General features: G+C 47.1%; 1 protein-coding gene across 1 annotated transcript in view; it reads left to right on the top strand.

The window, feature by feature from the left end:
* Positions 1-17,676, top strand: part of grin2ab (glutamate receptor, ionotropic, N-methyl D-aspartate 2A, b) — a 50,930-nt gene that overhangs the window by 9,680 nt on the left and 23,574 nt on the right. Inside the window, exons 5-6 of the mRNA XM_061275051.1 lie at positions 6,143-6,367; positions 6,451-6,609. Of these exons, the coding sequence (XP_061131035.1) occupies positions 6,143-6,367; positions 6,451-6,609 (384 nt within the window). The remainder of the gene's footprint in view (positions 1-6,142; positions 6,368-6,450; positions 6,610-17,676) is intronic.

The raw sequence follows: 17,676 nt of genomic DNA, 5'->3' as shown, positions 1-17,676 counted from the left end.
AAACACCTTTGCTGTCACATTGGCGCATTAATATGAACACGCCACGCCGCCTTCTGTCATCCATTTGGAAAGCAAAGACAAACTCAATATTGATACGCGGCGGCCGTTGCGGAGGAAGACGCAGATGTGCTCGGCGCTAACGTCAAAGATGTTTTTCATGTTGGACGGAGGAGACCCCCCCTAACCCCCCCCCCCTCTATTCCAGCTGCTGCTTTTTTCCAACAAGCTTGATTTCCCTTGATTAGCGCAGCATGTAGCAGCGGCAGTGATAGCATTATTTTTTTTTTGCCTCCTGCTTGTATCTCAGAGTGGTGCCATTAGTGATCCTGCCCCCGGCAAAACATAAGCGCGACCATGAATGAATAAGCCCCCCCCCCCCTCCCCTCTAAAAAAAGCAAATGAACTAATTGGTCCAGACGTAAGCAGACAAAAGGGACTAACAAAGCAATAGCCCAGAATAACAAGAGAGGAAAAGATTTCAGAGCTAGCCACTAAAACCGACGGACTTCGTGAAAAAACAAGTGTGTTCAAATCCAAAGAGCAAATGAGTTAACTGCTTTACATTCGCTGATAAATGGGACACTAACTAACTAACTAGCCAACTACCGTAATTTTCGGACTATAAGTCGCACCGGAGTATAAGTCGCACCAGCCATAAAATGCCCAAAAAAGTGAAAAAAAACATATATATGTATATAAGTCGCTCCTGAGTATAAGTCGCCCCCCCCCCACCCAAACTGTGAAAAAAAACGCGACTTATAGTCCGAAAATTACGGTAACTGAAAGGCCGAAACCGCAATGAAACAGTGATGGATTTACAGATGCACTTTGGACCCGCTGGAGGTTTTTGTCGAGTCACCAAATGGACCAATTGGTGGCCTCCAAGTCCAGCTCGCGCTGTATTTCGGACTTAAATTGGGAGGGCGAGTGATGTTGCCACCTCTGGTCTGCGTCCCAAATGCTATTAGCGGCTAGCAGATTTGTGTCCGCTTACAAGCAGAATGATGTGAGCGGCCGGCGCTAATAATCTCCCCCTCCCTCCGCCGTGTTGTGTTGTTCAATTCGCCACAACGGTAATCTCAAGTGGATAAATAACCCGCGTAAAACTTCATGGCCGAATCAATAAAGGTGTTGGCGTGCCTATGACACGTTGACTTACAGGTGAGTGGGAAGCGGCAGAAACACGGACGGGAGAGGGAGGATCGATGGCCCGTTAAAGAGAAGGTCCACCAAGGCACGGCGGCGGCGGCGTTCGTCTCGTAAGCGCGTCCGCCGTATCGGCGCTCCCGATTCTGCCTTCCATATTTAAAGATGTTTACGGAGCCGCAGCGGAACGACGACTGACAGCTCCGCTCGTGTCGAACACAAAGTCGCTAGCGGATACCGACACGATCAACTGACACGTTTGGAGGCAGGCTGGGGATTTCGAGCCGAGACAATATTTACGTTTTCAACGGCACAATGACCGTCTGCTACTTTTTTGTCAAATTTTGCGGGTTTCATTTCGTGGTCTGTTTCGAAATGTAATTTTCCCGAACTTTCATGTTAAACTTTCGTTAGTCCTATTTGACCGGGTGCCGCTGTCTTTGTTTTCCTTTTATTGAGTTTTTTTTTTTTGCCGCCCCGCCGCAGGTGCGCGGCAATGCCGCTCAAAGGTGATACAGCCCATCAATCTTATCAGGCGGGCCCGTCGGCGCCGCGATCGCCAAGGTCGCCGAAGTCGTCCGCTAAACAGTCAATAGACCTCCCAAGCCAGCGCCGCCGCAACTTTATTTTCGTTTGCCGCTCTCTCATCCCGGCCTCTCGCTCACCTCCGCTGAACGCCCTCAAAAAGTCAAAGCCCCCGCCCCGCCCGCTGAAAGCCGTCGTGTCCTTTCTGGCTGCTTGTCCTCCTTATTCATATTTAACAGCCCTGAAATATAAATGATGCGACGTGTTCAAGGGCGCTTCGCCTCGCCGCCGCGAAAAAGGGACGAACGCGAAATTGGCCGCAAAACGCCCGTCCGGGCCATACCTTGTGAAATTTTCATGCTGTGCTCGTAAGCTCACGTGCTCCTTTTGAGTCATCATTTGTTCCTCCCTCCCATCTTTGCTTCCTTCTTTCCCCCATCCCTCCCTTCTTTCCTTCCTTTCTTTCTTCATTCTTCCTCCATTCCATCTTTGTTTTCCCTCCCCCATCCTGCATCCTACTTTTTTTTTTAATAATAACTCAACGTGGCTCAAATGTTAATGCACTTACAATATAGTAACACTCGAAATAGTGAAAACAATATATCAATAACTCAACTGTCAGCTTTTGAGAAAATTGGAGGTTTTTAGGTGCGCCTTATAGTGCGGAAAATACGGTAAGCTAACGCTGGCAAAACAAAGCTTGTTTGGCATTTGTTTGGGTTGCTGTTGTGAGGGGGGGGGGGGTATTTGATTTCAAGGCCGTGACACGTGTTGCGGATGTGCCTCGTTGAGCTTGTTTTAATTGAAACCAAAAAGGTAGTGAAGATCCAAGTCCCTGGTTGGAGCCCACAGAGAAATCTCCCATGCATAAAAGTCCCGTTTGTCATTTTGAGCGCCCGCGTGTGCGATGACTTTGATGTTCCTGCTTCCAGATGAGTCGTCGGTGGCGCTCACGTGTAAAAAGCGCCTCATCAAATATTGAATACAAATTTTTTTTTTGCGCGCCTCTCTGGAAAAGCTCAGCTCGAAAACCTTGAAGAAGGTGACGGCCGCTGTCGTCATCTCGGCTCGGCTACCTCGGAACTTCTCAAATCGATTCACCTTCACCTTTTTAACAACGTGACTTTTTCAAAGCTGAGCGCCGACTCAGCGTTTTCGCAGTAGTTGGTCTCTGCGGGGACGCTATTTGACTCGCTACATCAACAAGAAGACGACAGTAAATCCCCTAACAGGTGCGCAAGTCAAATTAACCCCCCCCTCTTTTTTTTTTTTTTTCCGCAGAGAAGCACTTTTGCGCCACTCCTCGATCATCTTATCGAAATTTACGATCCGATGTTTTGATGACATTGAGCACCGAAACGACAAGCCACAAGCCGGCGTCAACGTCGGCCATTTTCTTTTGGGGGGGGGGGGTCACGCTCTCCCCAGAAATAATTGCGGTTAGAGTTCTCTTTGGTCTTGGACCTATTTGATGCTTTTCAAATGTCTCTTATGAGCTCATTTCCACCTCACCATAAAAGTGCTGACATCCCCCGAATGACACCTCGTCACCGGCTCAAGGTCACCCGCCATGCTGACTGAATTGCTAATTACCTATCTGTGTGTGTGTGTGTGAGTGTGTGTGTGTGTGTGTGTGTGCGCTCGCTGCCGAGCCAAATAAGCTGATTAGCAACGTTTGGCAATATCTTTGCCAGAGTATCAGAAAAAAAACATATTTTGAGAAAGTCTGCTAATAAATATAAATACAAATTGACGTTTCATTTTGATTTAAAAAAATCGATCCATTCTTAACCAAAAAATGTTCATTCCACACTAAATCGGATTATTTATTCATTTTTTTTGCTGCTGCGTCTCTTAGGTTTGCATTTGCCACTGGCCACTGACAATTCAGGACAAGACGTCCTACTTTGCTCGTCTTGTTGTTGTTGTTGTTGCTTAGCAAACACACAACATGGCACGCGTGCTATTTGTCCAACAAGCTCAGCCCGGCCCAGAAGTTTGTCCCGCCATCCGAGACACGGCTCGCATGCCATCAGCCGAGCGCGCTCCTTTTCGACATGCAAATGCATTTAGCCGCGAAAAAAAAAAAAAAAAAGCCAACTCAGCCGAGATGACAAGATGGAGGATCGCGTCGAAGAGGCCCGCTCGCTTTCTTTTGACAAAAGTGCTGAACAAGCCCGGGGACTTTTCTTTTCCTTTTCTCACAAAGATAGCTGTCTGGATTTTTGTCTTTAATGAATCCCAGCGCCAAATGTCTCTTCCTTCCCGTTTGGCTTTGTGTTTACTGATAATTAGCCGCTAATTCCGCTGCTAGTTTGATGCGGATTGAGCGCGCCGGCCGATATGCGCATAAATCCGATGAGTGTCTGCATTTGGAATTGGACGTTGCCCGAGGAGAGGGGCAATTAACGCACCAAATTAAATCAAAACATCCGATGATGATGATGATTATGAATATGAAAAATGAATATACAAGTGCTTGAGGCACCATTAAACTACCCCTCCCCTGGGTTTTTTTTTTTAACAAAAATGTGTGTTTTGTGCCCACACTAGTGTAAACACTGTAGCTCCGCTATTTACGGCGGTAGGGGCCTGGCTGCCCCACACACACACACACATTTTTCATCAGTGCTATTTAGAAAAAAATATCTACCGTTTTTTCCCATGTATAATGCGCCCCCATGTATAATACGCACTCTAAAAATGGCATGTCGATGCTGGAAAAAAGCCTGTACCCATACGCACCCAAATTATGACTCCTACTTAAGTCCGTAAAATTATTTCAGAAAAAAGATCATCTTTGGGAACAACCGGATGTTATTCTGCCGGTCAGTATCACTGCGCATGCGCTAGCAAACTCAATAGCGAAGAAATGTTTCGGATTTGTGTAGGGTACATTGTGACAGCAAACGAGCAGGTGATCGAGCAAGCGTCTGATACCAGAGCATTGTGTTCGTATGGAGCGTGTTTGAAGTAAACAGCAGAGAAGAAAGCGAATCTGTAATGGCGGCCTCCGTATGATATCCGGATTTTTTTTTGTACCCATGTATAATGCGCACCCCAGATTTTAGGACAATAAATTAGTTAAATTTTGCGCATTATACATGGAAAAAAACGGTATATTTTATAGTATATTATTATTATGATTCTTCATTGCTAATTAATTAATGAATGAATTTAATTTAAGGGTCGGGGGCAACCACGGACGGGCCCCCGAATTGAAAATCAGGGCCAAACAAAAGCGCTGAAGCGGCCCAGAATGAAACGGTGACATTTTGGACGCATACGTAACAGCCAGCGCGTTATCCGCTCGCACTTAAGGCTAACGCCGCTGAACCAAAAAATGCGCTCGTGTGCGCCGCGGCGGGGAGAAAACAAAGCCCGGGGTTCGGCTCACGCTGAGCAATCGTGTCGTCTGATTTCTTGCCGCTCCAGCTCTTGCCGTTGCGGCTAATGCCGTCTGCCGGCGTTCCTGACCCTTCTCGCCAAATTTGCTCGACCGCTAATTCACCGCCGCGAGGCAAATGTGTACTCTTAAGCCAAATGCATATGAATGATCACAAAGACGCCGCAGCAGAGCATACGACGGAAGTAATTTACTTACCATGACTGCATGAACCCATTGCGCACCCGATCAAGCTAGTGGTAGGGTTGCAAGAGGAAAAAACACCTTTGACGACAGGTACGGTTTCAAAGGAGCCTTCAGAGTCACGGTTGGACTTTCAAAGTACGCTTTCGTTACAGGTTTAGGGTTTCGAGATAGGCCTTCAAGTCAGTGTGAAGGTCTCAAATGGGAGTTAAAGTCATTTGTTTGAATTTTAAAGCAGGGTTTTGATCTCAACACAGGTTTAGGGTATCAGGTTGGGTTCAATTGTTTGAAAGCAGGCTTTCAAGGCAAACTCCGTTTCAAATGGTAGCTTTGGGCCAGGGCTAGCGTTCCGACAGTCGACTCGCCAGTCAGGGTTGGTGTCGGCGAGTCCTGCTTCTATTAGCTAAGACGCTAACTCCAGGGCGAAAGTTAGCGTAATCGTGAGCCGGCGGGGCGCGGCTGATGCTAATTCTCAGGGACGGGAGCGTAGCGGTGTGTGATTTAGCGACATACGCTAAGTGGTGCGAACGCCAAGGGCCGGGTGCTTTACGCAAAGTGCAAGCGGAACCGGGCCAAGAAGCTTTCGTTGAAGGAAGTTTAGCTAAAGATCATCGCGTCACCGATTCCCCCCCCAAGGGTTTTTTTCCCGGGCTCGGCCGGATGGCGGAGGTGTCGAAAATTGGCCGAGATGCGAGGCGGCGCCGTCGTGGCGCTTTCATTAGCTTAGGTGACGCCGCCGGGGCATTTATGACTCGCCGCGTCTGCTTCTCATTTTTTGGGGCCGAGTGGAAACGGCGTCAGACAAAAACAAACAGGAACTAGGAATTGTGTTGCCTTTTTTCCAATGATGGAAATGAGCCCTTGCGGCGTTTGTGCCTTCAGGGTACCATGTGTGCGACGTTGTGGACGCTACTCCTCCTCTCGCACTGGGCGTCTCGAGCCACGTCCCAGAAGCCTCCGGGGCTCAGCGTGGGCGTAGTAATGGGCCAGACCCGAATGATACCGGACCAGGACCTGCGACCCCCTCGCAACCCCGACGACGCCCTGGACATATCGGTGGTGCCCTTAAGGATCAACCAGACCGACCCCAAGTCCGTCATCACGCAGGTGAGGCGGAGAAACAAATGGCTATGGTCAAACGACTTCAAAGTGGTCCAAAGTGACCAATTGATTTTTTTTTCTTTTTGAAGGTTTGCGAGCTGCTGTCACGATCTCGCCTCCACGGCATCGTGTTTGCCGACGGCACGGACCAGGAGGCCATCGCTCAGATTCTCGACTTCCTGTCCGTCCAGACCCAACTCCCCGTGCTGGGCGTGCACGGAGGCTCCTCCATGATCATGGCCGACAAGGTGAGCGAGCGACACGTTGGCGCGGTTGATGAAATGCGGCGCTCCCAAACGTTAGCGCCGATGCCTGCTAAAGGATTTGGTGAAATGAGCCTAAATGGTGAGAATTGGCGGCATTTTTTTGGCGAGGCTGCTCATGATAGACATGCCGAACACATTTTTCGATTTGAAACTGGCTGACTTTTCAAAACGTGCTGAGCTGCTACAGAGCGTTATTCCATTGAGGCGCTGAAACAAAATGGCTGACTTCCAGTCTATTTTTGGGCATTCACACTTTTCTTTGGTTTGTTTGCCCACGCTACACCTGCCTGTCAAATTTCACATGTCTAAGTTAAACAGTCTTTCAAGGTCCATTTCTAATGTCGAATTTTGAGCATAGCATTTTTTTTTGTGGGTCTACTCCTGATAGACATGTCTTCCAAATATCACGTTGCTAAGTGCAACTATCTTCGGGGTCTAAATTTTCTTCTTCCAAAAAGTCCTTCTGGATGAAGCTAAAAAGTTGAAAAGGGCGTAACCCCTCGCATTTCTTTTCCTGAGACAACCTCGCAACCTTCTCCAGATGGGCGAGGGGGCGTCGAGGGTCGTCCGTCCGTGCGAACAAAGGTCAGCGGCGGAAAAATGAATAAACGGCGCAAAGCTGCCGACGTGCCATTTAACAAGCTATCGAACACCTCCGATCTCTTTCGTGTAACTAAGCGGCGGAGCTCGGCCGCCCGCCAGACGGCCAGTAAATCACCGCGGGAGTACTGCAGGCTCAACTGGATGTCGATGGCGGAGAGCGGGAGATAATGTTCCTTGTCACCGCGCTCCAAGCCTAATTAGCGCCGCGCAGTTTACCTTTCACCTAAAAAAAGCGCCGTCGTTTTTCTCGGAAACAAACATCTGCTGCGCTCTCTGTCTTTGCTGCATTCTGGCTCTCTCAATTTGAGAGCTTTTTTTCTTTGGATTAAAATCTTGCGTGACTGCTGTGCGCTCTCCGTGCGAACGCTTCCATTTCGACAAAACCCAATTAGCCCGTCAAACTTGAACCGTCGGAAGCAAAAGGAACCCCGGCGGGCTCGAAGAAATGACATAGATGGGACGGCGAGTGCTCCGTCATGTCGTGGATGGAGAAGCAGAAGGGGACGGACGGTGCCAAGAACACGCCGACAGCAGGGAAAACCAAAATCCAAAAGCAAGTCGAAAAATCAAAGAATCCACGTACGTGGGCGGTGCAAGTGCAAAACACTTTTGGTGTTGGGACCAAATTGTGCTGCTAAAATGGCAACTTGAGTCAAAGTGCCAGAAAACAAGGCGCAGCAATGTCAAGAAAAATGGCAGTTTTCTTGAAATGCTCAAATATTTGAATAAATTTTAAATATGCGTTTTAGATACATATATTTTTTGTATTATATATATATATTATATATATATATATATATATATAAGAAGAAAAAAAGGCATATATATATATATATATATATAAGGAGAAAAAAAGGCATATATATATATATATATGCCTTTTTTTTTTTCTTCTACCTTTTATGCATTCCTCAGCAGCCGTGTAGCACAACAAGACGGCGAGCAAGCGGGTTGCGTAGCTCGCCGCTTTTCCGCCCGCTCGTCATTCGGCGTACGACTAATTTGTGCGAATTGGCTCGGAGGTTGTCACAGACACAACGTGTAGAAAGGCCCTGGGAGACGGCCAGATTAGGCGGGAATCTTGTACTTCCATTACATGTGGGGAAATAAGGAAAATGTTGCGCCGCTGCCGGGGGGGGGGGGCTTTGCGGCTGGCGAAACGGAAGGTTGTGAATTAAACATGGCCGTCATTTCTGCCCACCCGCCCCCACATCTTGCAGTATGTTGCTGTGCCCCGCCTGGGACGTCCCACATGGGCATGGGCCATTTGCAGTGGCTTTAAATTATTCACAGCCGCTCCCAAGAAAAAGTGACGCCATACCTTGCGCATCCGCTCGCTCGCTCTCGAGGTTTCCACACTTGCGTCGTGGGCCGCTTTCGTTTGGCTTTGTGTTTGGCTGCTTTTGTTTGGATTTGAGTGAGGCACCCGAAGGTGACGCACCGTTCATTGTCTTGGGGCTACAAGAAGTTGCGTGTAACTACGGACTGAGTTGACTGATGTGTTAGCTAGCAACTAGCATGGGCGAGTCAATTCATTTTCTGCACGTCAACAGAACCTGAACAAGACATTTGAAAATGAATTCTATTTATTAATGGATTATTCATTTATTTTTTTGCCGTCCGAAAAGACGACCCAGTCGATGGCGTTTGTTTGAGCGCGCCGTCTTTTTCATGTTCCATTCACTCAACAAGCTCACCTGGCCGCAAGCAGCCATGGGCGGAGATGTGAAAATGTGAATGTCAAGCCTCGGAAAATGGTCTCCTCTTTTCTCGCCATTTGTTGCTTTTCATGACCACGGAACGCGTTTTCGTCCTCCACTTTGGAAAGTGACGGCCGCGTCAGCACTCTAACGGCAAAAAGACGAATCTCATCACGGACCAATTGAAAGTGTGCCAAAAAAAAAGTCCTTGAACATGATGATCTTGTAAAATGAACAGTGAGCGTACATCATCTTCTCAAAGCGCGTCATGTCAATCCGAAGGAAGAATTCATATCTTGGATCTAAAGACGCCGATGTAACGTCAACAAGTGGTTTTATCCGTCTCCTATCCAGACGACAGCTCAGCAAATATGGAAAAAAGATTTTGATTGAATCTCCGTGTGGCCTCTGTGAAGGGCTTTGTGCCCAAATGGAGTCGGACAGCGGTGAGATCATGAAAACACCCCGCCGAGTAGAATACAGGCCATATTGGAGATCTCGTACGAATCAAAGCCGAGACGCGTCTGCTTGGACACTCGGGGAGGGGACAGGAAAAAAAAAAAAAAAACGCTTCAAGCTTTGGCTGAGCAGATTTCCAAAGATTGCGTTTTACTCTGCTGCTTCTTCTGATCTTTCCATCAGTGGTGTCCAAAGTCCAACCTGGGGGCACGCTGAATGTTTCACATTGCTGCATAATCTAAAAATAGAAACTTTTGGACAGAAACGTGACAAGCACGTGGCGGCCGATGGCTAACTGGAGGCTAGCACTAGAAGCTAACACATCAGTCAACTCAGTCCGTAGTTACACGCAACTTCTTCCTAGCACATGGCACAAACTAGCATGCTAAAAATCATGAGCTAGCATGCCAGTAACGGGTCACATCAGCACCTCAAAAGTTCCGCCGTGAACCAACCTGTGAATTTGGCGACTAAATGTGACAAGCACGTGACAAGTGGCTAACAAGAAGCTGACAAAGCAGGCTAAAGACGAGCGCAACCTCACACACAAAACCTCGCGCTAGCTAGCTAGCCAGCACATAGCCTAAACCTCTACTCCTTCTGATCACAGATGCCAAATCACCGTCGCTTGTTGGCAATCATTCAAGACTAGCAAGAGCAGTAAAAGGATCATCGTTTATTAGAATATATTGTGCCGGTTCATCTCAAGTAGTTTCTCACTCCAGTTTATTTCCAAAGGTTGCTATTGAGCCGGTAGACATTTGGAAAAAAGCTCCTTGGGAGAATTGAAATTTGTCACCGTTTGTTGAAATGAAATCTTTATTCCAATAACAAATGAGAGCAACAATTAAACGGGAAGTTTTATTGCGGCGCAGCCAACTGTAACCAAACGATGTGACTCTGGACGACTGATTATTGTGGTCGTAAAATGTAAGTTTGCATTTTTATTGGGCGGCGAGCGAGCATGGGCCAAATTCAGACAGACCTCTGCTGAGTGCTGACCATTAAGCTTTAATTAAGAGACATCATTGCCATTTCAAGGCTTTTTTTTTTTTTTTTTTTTTAAATTCTCGTCACTTTGTATTTTTTTCATTGCGCAAAGTTATAATAAATTGGTTGCATTATTTTTATGATTTAATCTGATGATTTCACAACTGTGGGAGACTAACGATGGCGCGCAGTTTCTTTGCCTTGTAGATTTTTTTCGAGTTCTGAGGATTTCCGTTGTGCGAGGTCGCGATTATCACGAATAACTGGCGAGGAACAATCACATTCAAATAATTGTGTGCGTGACCAAAGGTGCCCGGCCATAGTTCATCTCAACTAAGCATTTGTGTGCGAGTGTCTGTGTGTGTGTGTGTGTGTCCGACACAACAAGGCTGATTCATTGAAGGCACATGGATTTTTTTTTTACGTCTCGATTAAATCGGCTGTCATTTGGAAAAAAAATGATTTGCTCTCCGCCACGTCGCCAAAGGTCAAGTCACGCCGTTTCATTTGCGACGTGCTTCTGCCGTGATGAATACTTCATGAGCAATCAATTTGGGATGCAAATTTACGCCGCTGGGGATTAAAAAAAGAAAAAAAAACATTTAAAAAGAGATTGCAGGTGCGTGAGGGCGGAATGGGAAGCGCGCTAAATTATAGCTAACACAGTTAAGCTTTGTGATGGAGTCTAGACCGAGTTGAAAAGGCCTCAAGATTTGGAAGGGTGTCCAGACAAAGACCACGCTGGCCTCTCTTTGCCCTTTTCAAGGCAAACTTTTTGCGGGGCTTTCCGGGGGCTTGACCTTCTCCCTTCCGTTCTCTCTCTCTCTCTCTCTCTCTCTCTCTCTCCTGCCCCTTTTTTTCTAAAAAACTGTCCCCTTGAATACGCGCCAGGCAGTATGCGTAATTTCCCCCCAGAAATAATCCACGCCGGCATCTGCGTGCCCGTGCTGGAGGAAGTTGTGCGCGTTTGCGAAATGCCAACTCCGGGGCCCGCGGTTCATCCGAGCTAGAGGCGAGCTGCAGACCAATGTTGTTTTGCCAAAAAAAGGGGAAAAAAATAGTCCGTAAAATAAATACATTCTTTTGGTTTTGCATTGATTCCAACGATGGGATGTTTTTTCTGTCTTTGCGTTTCAATTTTTTTTTCTTAACGTTTTGCCCCAGAATGTATTTGTTGCGTTCTGGCTAAAGTTTGATGCTAAACACCGCCGCTGGAATATCAACGAGGCGGCCCGACGTTAATGCGCGACACCAGAGAGATGATTAATTTACATGAAATATATCCGTGCTGACACTAAGGAAGCTTAATTGGGAGGCGGCAAATGAGTGTGACAGTGAAAGATGTCCACACTTATCAGCGGCGGCTTCGGGACATGCCCGACGAGGCGGCAGGCGGACCTGCCCGCCCGCCCGCATCACGTCCACGTCGGAGGACATTTCAAACTTTTCTCTGATGCGCCTGACTGATCTCAAAGCGCCTCGAGGAGCTCGGTGGCGCTCGTGTGGCCGCAGCAGGCTACTTTCATCCTACTAACTTTTTGACACACCTTTACAAAAATTGTCATTTAGTATTTAAGTATAAATATTGATTTATTTTTATTTATGTAAATGTAGTATTTAACTCTAAATAAATAGATAGATAGATAGATAGATAGATAGATAGATAGATAGATAGATAGATAGATAGATAGATAGATAGATAGATAGATAGATAGATAGATAGATAGATAGATAGATAGATAGATAGATAGATAGATAGATAGATAGATAGATAGATAGATAGATAGATAGATAGATAGATAGATAGATAGATAGATAGATAGATAGAGGTCTACAGCTTTCTACATGGCCAAAAAGTTTAAATCGTTTAAAAAAAAATTTTAAAAAGAAATCGGTAACAATCAAGTACCGTAAATCCCGGACTATAAGCCGCACCGGACTATAAGCCGCACCAGCTAAAATTGGGGGATGTTTTAGTTTTTTTCTTATACAAGCCGCACCGGACTATAAGCCGCACGTGCACACGCGTCTTTTTACAAGGAAAGACCGTTCACAGAAAGCCTTTTTAAAGTTTTAATAACATACTTTAACATGTCTTTCTAAACACTGCCTGTGACGAAGGGTTTAGAGCCCTTTGACGCAGGTCACCTAGCGTGCATTCCTATTAAAGCTCATAATAGTCACAAGCAACACAGCCAGAATAAGCAGCAGCCATAGTAGTGTTTCGAAATAGTATTTTTTTTTTTTTTTCTTCAAGATACCGCAGTGTATAAAAGTGATCAAGTCATCACAAAAATCACGAAAAAAATCCTTATTTAAGCCGCACCTGACTATAAGCCGCAGGGGTTCAAAATTTTGGAAAAAAGTCGCGGCTTATAGTCCGGAATTTACGGTATATAGAAAGAGTGTGAGAGTGAATATTTTGCCACATGCTGCAGCAAATAAAAAAAAAATACAAACAATGGAGGCAGCAGGGGGGGGATGCAGCGGCGTCGGGCCTGGGAATATTTGGAGGAAACAAATATAAATGTCACATTAAATGGAAACAAAATGGCAACAGCGCAAACAGCAACAAATGTGACACGCACAAAGACGAGCCGGGGAAAGCAATATCGGCCATAAATGTCAGACGTCTCACTGCAAAGTTCCCGAGGCAGGAGAAAGAAACAGGAGTTCAGAACATCCTCGCCATGCGATTGATTTTTTTTATTTTTATTTTTTTTAAACACAGATGCAATCTGCCCGCGTGAATAAGTGTGAGGGAACAAACAAACAAACGACTACGAATGGGCCGCTATAAAAACTTGATTCATTTTGATTCAGGAGACGCTGCCATTTTTGTTTGTCCATTTGCGTTATGATATCACCACCCGGTGTGTCGTAACCGATCGGCGGTAGTTTGCTACGAGTGGCGATGCCGCGATGTCATTCACGTGGGCGGCGGCCAAACAAAGTGAAGCAAATCATTTTTGGCATAACTTGCCGTCCTTCCTGGAGCCGACTTGCGACACGCCGTGTTTTTCGAGCGGGGCTCCAACTAGCATGGCTACGATAGCGAGGCGCCTGTTTGCAGCCCTCGGCCTCGTGGCGCGGCCTTGTCAGTTTGCGCGTCGCAGCCGATTAGCGGCAAGAAACATCTGTTGAACGTCGCCGCTAGCTAATTATTTTCTACCCAACATTTCAAATGACTTTCAACCCGCCACCATTGCTAGAATGATTACAAAAAAAATCCACGGTGGCCAATTTAGTCGGCAAACAACCCGGTCGTCGGACTAAAAGCTCATTTTCCAAACATTCCATTCATCGCTTCACCGACCGACTCTTGGCAAACATGGAACGACGTAGAAGCTAGCGAGTTTCCACAGCAACCCGTTTAGGCAGCGAGAGCATTTTTTTTTTTTTTTCCCTTTCCCTTGCACAAATTGCAAGTGTGTACGCGAGTGGGCGGATGGCAGCCCACGCCGTGTCATCTCCCACACGTCCTTCTCACCCTTGTAAACACTCTCTTCCTGCTTTCCCCTCGGCCGCTCTCGTCCCGTCACCTCACGCCAACACGCCCCCCCCCCCCCCTCCTCCTGGTCACCTCCCGGTATTACGCCCTAGTTGTGTAGCACAACGAGACTCCATGACAGACGATGCATGCCCGCCTCTTAATGGCGCCTGCCTTCTTTAATCCGCCTTGCACACGGCTATTTAAAGACGTCCCAACTCTTTTTTTTTTTTTTTTCCCCAAAGCGCTGGCGGCCGCTGATGCGTGTACTCAATGTTGCAGTATTTGTGTGTTTGGTCAGTCGAAGACATAGCCATGTCCAATTGTCTCTGTTGAGACGCTCTAACAAAGCCACACTGAAACTCACCGTTGCAATTTTGGCGGCAGATAGAAACGGGCCGAGTGATCGCGTATCGATGGAGTCTCGCGCGGCTTTGGGGTCGGCGGCAGGCGGAGTAAACGGTCAAGGTCACCACGCCTTGAAATGAAAGCGGATTTTGATTGCTTTGCAAAATCAAGAGTCCAATCGAATGAAATTTTTGTTCCTTTTTCTGCATCCCGTTGAGCCAGCAAAATAGTTTGGCCTCCATTGATTGTCGCACAGCCGCGAAACGCCGACTCGTTGTACACCGTCGTATCTTTCACATATGCCGTTCCCGCCGTGTTTATGATTTCGTTTCGACTTTGTCAGCCTCCCGTTTAGTCAATTAGCCCTTCATTCGTGAATTTGACACCAGCCGTGTTGCGTCGCAGCGCTAATTCCGTCGCTCTTTCTTCTTTCTTTCTTTCTTCTGCGGCCCGTTCGGGCAGCTTTTCTTCTGCAGGCAGTGGACGAATCATTTCTTGCATTTTGGAAACGCTTCCATTGCGTGAGACCAAGCTGATGCTATTCGCTAAACAATGGCATAAGCTGCTCGCTCCTACCCTCCCTTCTGCTGCAGCATTTCGTGAGCGGCTCAGCGTCCCATCCAACCCTGGAGACCGTTTCCACTTGCGGTCCATTTCCCCTGTTGGCCTTTCTTTTCTTTTCTTCTTTTCCTTCTGGCCTCAGCTGGACCGTCACAGCACCCGCGCGGCGTGCCATATCGCGGCGCTATGCTAAAGGCGTTTTGTTCCTCGTCTTGCATGTTTGGCACATTGTTGGGAATTCTCCCAGTGCTTTTCCAGATCGTATGTTTGCGGTTCGAGTTCGACAACACGAACGTGAAAATCGTCCTGCCACCATTTTCATTAGCTGATTGTCATCGACCGATTGTCACGCCGCAATGTTGGCCGTGTAGTATTTCAGAACCGTATGTAGGACACGCGCGGCGTGACGCTCGGAACCGGGCGGCCTGTCCCCGAGCGCATCCGGCGGGGGGTGTGGGGGGGGGAAATGCATTTGCCTTCTAACCTGTTTTGACTGGCGCCGGTCCTACGCGGGGAATCCAAATCAAGACAAATGTTTACACGGCCTCGAAATCCGATAAACGTCAACGTGACGTCCGGACTCCGCAGACAGTGCGATTAATAAACATTTGCGGCGATGTCTGAGCCGCTTTACACACAAAAAAGATCTTGCGTTATTAGTGAAGCAGGTTTTTATCATTTCCACTACGGCCAACACGTGACTCAGACGGTCATGTGACCAGTCCAAGTTATTGATTATCGAGTTGTTTTTTTCTATACTATAAGATAGTATTCATATGACACATTTATAATATATGAAATCTAAATAATAAATCAATAATAAATTAATAATAAATAAATAATGTAAAATGACATCTTTATAATATGTAAATGTGTCATGATATAAACATATATATTAAAATATAGACATATATTTATAATGGACATTTGCCGTATTCTTTTTGTAAGAAGGCAGACTTTCCAACTCAATGGCGAAACAAACGTGAAGAATCCGATCGATTTGTTCAATCAATTGCAATCGCCGCTCAGGCACGTTAACAAGAAAAGGGTCCAAAAAGTTGTCCAAGTCCCGCTGCCATAATTGGTGTGCGGGCGGACAAAGGAAAGAATTCTCCTGAGCACCTCGCGCTCGATTGTCTTCACAGCCGCGCGGCCGCCCATCTTGCTAACGGGGATGCGCCGTAACCCGACGTTAGCCACTCCGGGGAGGCTGAGCTGAGCTACGCTCACCTCAAAATCAGACGCTACACTCCGGCTCTTGTCATTAAATATGAGGCCATGTCGTTACCTGCGTTGCTTCCATCGGGAACGAGGAGATTAGAAGAAGTGGAGGGAAGCTCATTTTAAATGAACAAAGAAAATCGGTACGTGGTAGCGGTAGCGGAGATACGCTTAGCATATGTGCTAACAGTAGCTTGGGGGGCGGGGCAGGGGCCTCGGGGGCGACCCTGTTCCGAGGTAGATGTGGGTCACTCCCCGTTGTTCTCTCCAGATGTTTGTTTGCTTGATGGCCACGCGCAGATGTGCGGCCATATCGTTGTTCTTGAGGAGCCCTGTGAGCCTTTGGTTGCCATGGCGGCAAAAAAGAGCAGCAGTCGATGCAAAGTTTTGCTCCGCATTTTCCCGCTGTACACAAAATGGAATTGGATCTCAAGCGGGGCGTTATGAAAGCAGCGGAGATGTTCAGTGGGATGGAAATATGCTACAACCAAAGTGCATGCATAAAATATCATGTCAAGATGGGATGATACGGCATCTTTATTCGTTGAGTCATGATTCAAATTGACTTCTTAATTGCTTGTCGCAATTTTCTTTTGCCCAAAATTGGAATGGCCATCCGCCTAAAAACAAACAAAACAAAACCTCTGGCTCGAGTGATAACGCCACATGAGAGGCGTCGACACGTTTGCCGTTAACATTATGCAAATTAGAGCTCGATAAACGTAAACAAGGCGCGCAATTAAATCGAATGTGAATGCGGCGCGTTAGAGGTTCATACATTAAAAATGATGTCAATATCATTTATGCCTTTTGTTGCCATGGCTGCAGAGAAGATGGCCCAAGTGCACGCAAACTTCTGCTGCACATTCTTCTGCTGCTACGTGTGTGTGTGTGGGCACGAGCACGCGGCGCTAAACACACAACGCTCTGATGGCGTTTGTACCGCCACGAGATTGGCGGCGGCTGGTTTGTCAGCGTTTGCGCTAAAAGTAGAAGTTGACGTACACGTGTCACCTGTCGCCTGTCACCTTTTGTGTGTGTCGAGCTCCACTTTTGTGGAAGCATTAGCATAGTGCGCTTCGCAAGCAACAAACATCTGGCTTATTGGACCCGAGATCTTTTGTATTCTTGTTTTCCCAAAGCCTTGTTGTCTTCAACATAGGAGGGTGATTCAATTCAAATGTTCTGTATCGTGCCGAACTGCAAACATCCTGCTCTCGAAGCTAATGCTAACGCTGCTAACGGTGTCACGAGCGGAATCCTCGTACCTAGTATGTCCAAAATGATCACTTTTTAGGAGACCCCAAAAACCATTAGCACACGTGTAGATTTGTGGAAAAAACGTCCAATTAACCAAATTGCAGCATCGTAGCCGTGTGCTAATGAGAAGCTAGCATAAAACAGACGCTTTGCCCATTTTCCTCGCTTCTTTCCATGGGGTGGGGGCGGCGTCCTTTCACGACCTGGCCTTTAAAGCAGCAGCGGTGAGAGTGCTTTTGTCCGCGAAACATTTTGGCGCAGGTGCCTCTGCCGCCGTGGCCCAAATCCAATTCACGCTTGGCCCATCTTCAGAGAGCACCTGGCCGTCTTGAACTCAACAGAGCGTTTCAAAACGCGACAGGGTCGCTACCCCCATCTTGTCGCAAAGACACACGACACGCGGCTGGACGCAGCAGC

Source organism: Syngnathus typhle, linkage group LG3 (assembly GCF_033458585.1).
Source record: "Syngnathus typhle isolate RoL2023-S1 ecotype Sweden linkage group LG3, RoL_Styp_1.0, whole genome shotgun sequence".
Classification (NCBI taxonomy): domain Eukaryota; kingdom Metazoa; phylum Chordata; class Actinopteri; order Syngnathiformes; family Syngnathidae; genus Syngnathus; species Syngnathus typhle.
This window is presented reverse-complemented; position numbering and strand designations above follow the sequence as displayed.